The sequence below is a fragment of the Montipora capricornis genome, chromosome 2 (assembly GCF_036669925.1).
Source record: "Montipora capricornis isolate CH-2021 chromosome 2, ASM3666992v2, whole genome shotgun sequence".
In the NCBI taxonomy this organism is placed as follows: domain Eukaryota; kingdom Metazoa; phylum Cnidaria; class Anthozoa; order Scleractinia; family Acroporidae; genus Montipora; species Montipora capricornis.
Genome location: NC_090884.1, coordinates 15531354 through 15533853, shown reverse-complemented (window position 1 = coordinate 15533853; position 2500 = coordinate 15531354). Strand labels below are relative to the sequence as shown.

The 2500-nt window shown below is 39.9% G+C and overlaps 1 protein-coding gene across 1 annotated transcript in view; it reads right to left on the bottom strand.

The window, feature by feature from the left end:
- LOC138038963 (uncharacterized) overlaps positions 1-2500 on the bottom strand; it is a 47531-nt gene that overhangs the window by 42045 nt on the left and 2986 nt on the right. Inside the window, exon 3 of the mRNA XM_068885076.1 lies at positions 845-936. Within this exon, the coding sequence (XP_068741177.1) occupies positions 845-936 (92 nt within the window). The remainder of the gene's footprint in view (positions 1-844; positions 937-2500) is intronic.

Here is a 2500-nt window from a genome sequence, read left to right as displayed (position 1 = left end):
TTAGCCAAATACAATAATTTTAATAAGTTTAAAAGATGACTACAATAATATTCAGGAACAGGTTTTCAGTAAAAGATCCAAGATCAAATGAACCAAAAGGCACGATTGAGGCAGATTTTGTTGATGTCTACTGCATGTAATTTTGATTTCGGGTTGAGGTAACGTCTGTTCAAAACTAGTGTCCAAGCCAGCGTGGTCTCAAAGCTGACTGTGTCCCTTTAAACTCCCTAATTACTAATCATTTATGATCATTGAAAGATAGAAACACTTTAGTACATGTACTATTTACAGGGGAACTTATACAAGGAATACCTCCATTAAACTGTATTTGAACACACTTTAAGTAATGAAAGACATTACTATGTGATGTCAAGTGGAGTGACAATTAGAACTGAACAAAATTGTTGTGTCTCTTTTGTATTCTTTGATTGCACCTGTCATCACACACGTACGGTGGCCATCTTGGTGGAAAGAACAATAGCGAAAAAGTCTATTGGGAGTTTGACTCTATCATTGAGATGCAAAACTTGAACTACATCTCTCTATTGTTTTGGCACCAACATGGCCGTTTTATCACATGAGTGCAATCAAAGAATGGCAAAAATACCCATGTGCCATTAAAGACCTTCCAACTGAGAAACGAATCATTTAGTACTACAAGCCTGAACGATGATACAAAATCATTGGGTGCAATTAATGCTTACCACTGCATTCGCTGAAGCAATTCTAATACAAAGAATCATGATACGTGTGTCACATACTGTAGGAACACAATGAAAACTGGACTTGCACGAGGAAACAAAGACAGACTTGATCGTTGATCCAATTCCAAACCACTCCTTACCTTTGGATTCTTTAATTATGCCTAATAATAAAATCCACGTGGACATCAAAACGAAGCAGAATATCTGGACAAGAAAAGCTTGCTGAGGAGCTCTGAGGCAAAAGAGAAAAAGAATACAATTAACCATTACTCTAAAAGAAAGAACAGTAAGACAAAGAAACACCTAAAAATTACCAGAGAAACTTGAATAGCGATTTGTAAGTTGTTACTTAAAATGCAATAAAGACAACAAACTAAAAAACCGTCGATCCAGGGAGGCGACACACCACTGTCACAAAGCTGTCCCTTGAACCTTACATACCGTGGCTGAACAACTTACAGGCAGCCCAGGCTCAGAGGGTAAAGATTATAAGTATTTGTATGGGAATCCCACCCACATACCTCAAAAAGATATTTACATAGAGACTCTTGTCCTTCGGTCATCAAAGTTTTATAAGAAAAACAACCGCTTTATGTGTTGTTTTTCTTATAAGATATTGCCACACGAAAGTTCTCAATAAAAAGCCATACTTTACTTTCCTGTTGACTTTCTCACCTTCTCTGAGGTTATTTGTCTGATTGAACACAAATTAAGCGACTTCTCAGCTTCCCCGGTTGTCAGTCGCACAGGTACATAAATAAAGGAAAGTCTGGAAACTAATTTCTAGCTTACCTCACATCTCGCCGAAAAAAAATCACACTTGGCAAGTCAAGCGATCACTGATTTGCTCTCGTCGTATCAAGGCCAACGCCGGAGTTTGACCATGACTGATGCCGGAAAGGTGTGATTTTATGGGCGAGATGTTGCTCTGATACTTTTCTAATATTCGATAAAGATCACAACACAGTATTCAGTTCTTGTTACGTTTGTACAGTTTAATTTCAAAACTCTGCTGTGAGTGAAAGGATGAAAAGGGAAACTGTCTGTCCTTGCCCTTTGATCAATACGGTATTTTATGACATACCGGTAATGTAGTATGGTCCTTGTCTTACAATACCCCGGGGGCTTATAAGGGCTTAATGGGGACATGCGGCCAGCCAGGGTATGTTTTTCGGGATTGTTGTCTTGAACAGGGTATCGAATTTATCATTTTTTGTCTTAATCAGGGTGTTGATTTATCAATTTTTGTCTTAAACTGGGTTAAATGTCTTAAACAGGGTATCAAGAATCGGAATTCTGTCTTAAAATGGGTAGGAAAATCAGGAATATTTGTCTTAAACAGGGCCAGGGTATGAGGGGCCGTGCCGCACCCCCCAACCAGGGATACATCGAGTACCCCCTCGCCCGCCCCCCCCCCGGTACAATACAAATCTAAGTATACATACATGAACGAGCTATAGATAGCCGAATAAAATTTAAATAAAAGGAAATTAGTTTGTAGGGAGCTGTGGTGCTGCATCAGTGGTCAGTGGAACACGAAAAGATGGTTTCGTCAAACGAGTTCATAACAATCGTATTATCACCAGAAAGGGATTGGAAGAAGCACGTCTCGAACATTGGCCTTTCGGCTGATCGAATGGTCGAAAGGCGAACGGTTGAAATGTCAGCCATCCAGTCCTTCACTGTGATGATTCGACCCGGCTTTACCAACTTGCTTTATGAAACCCATAGATGCCAAGTCTCCAGCTTTTGGCTGGAGACTCCAGCTTTCACACTCAATCTCCAGCTCTCCAGCC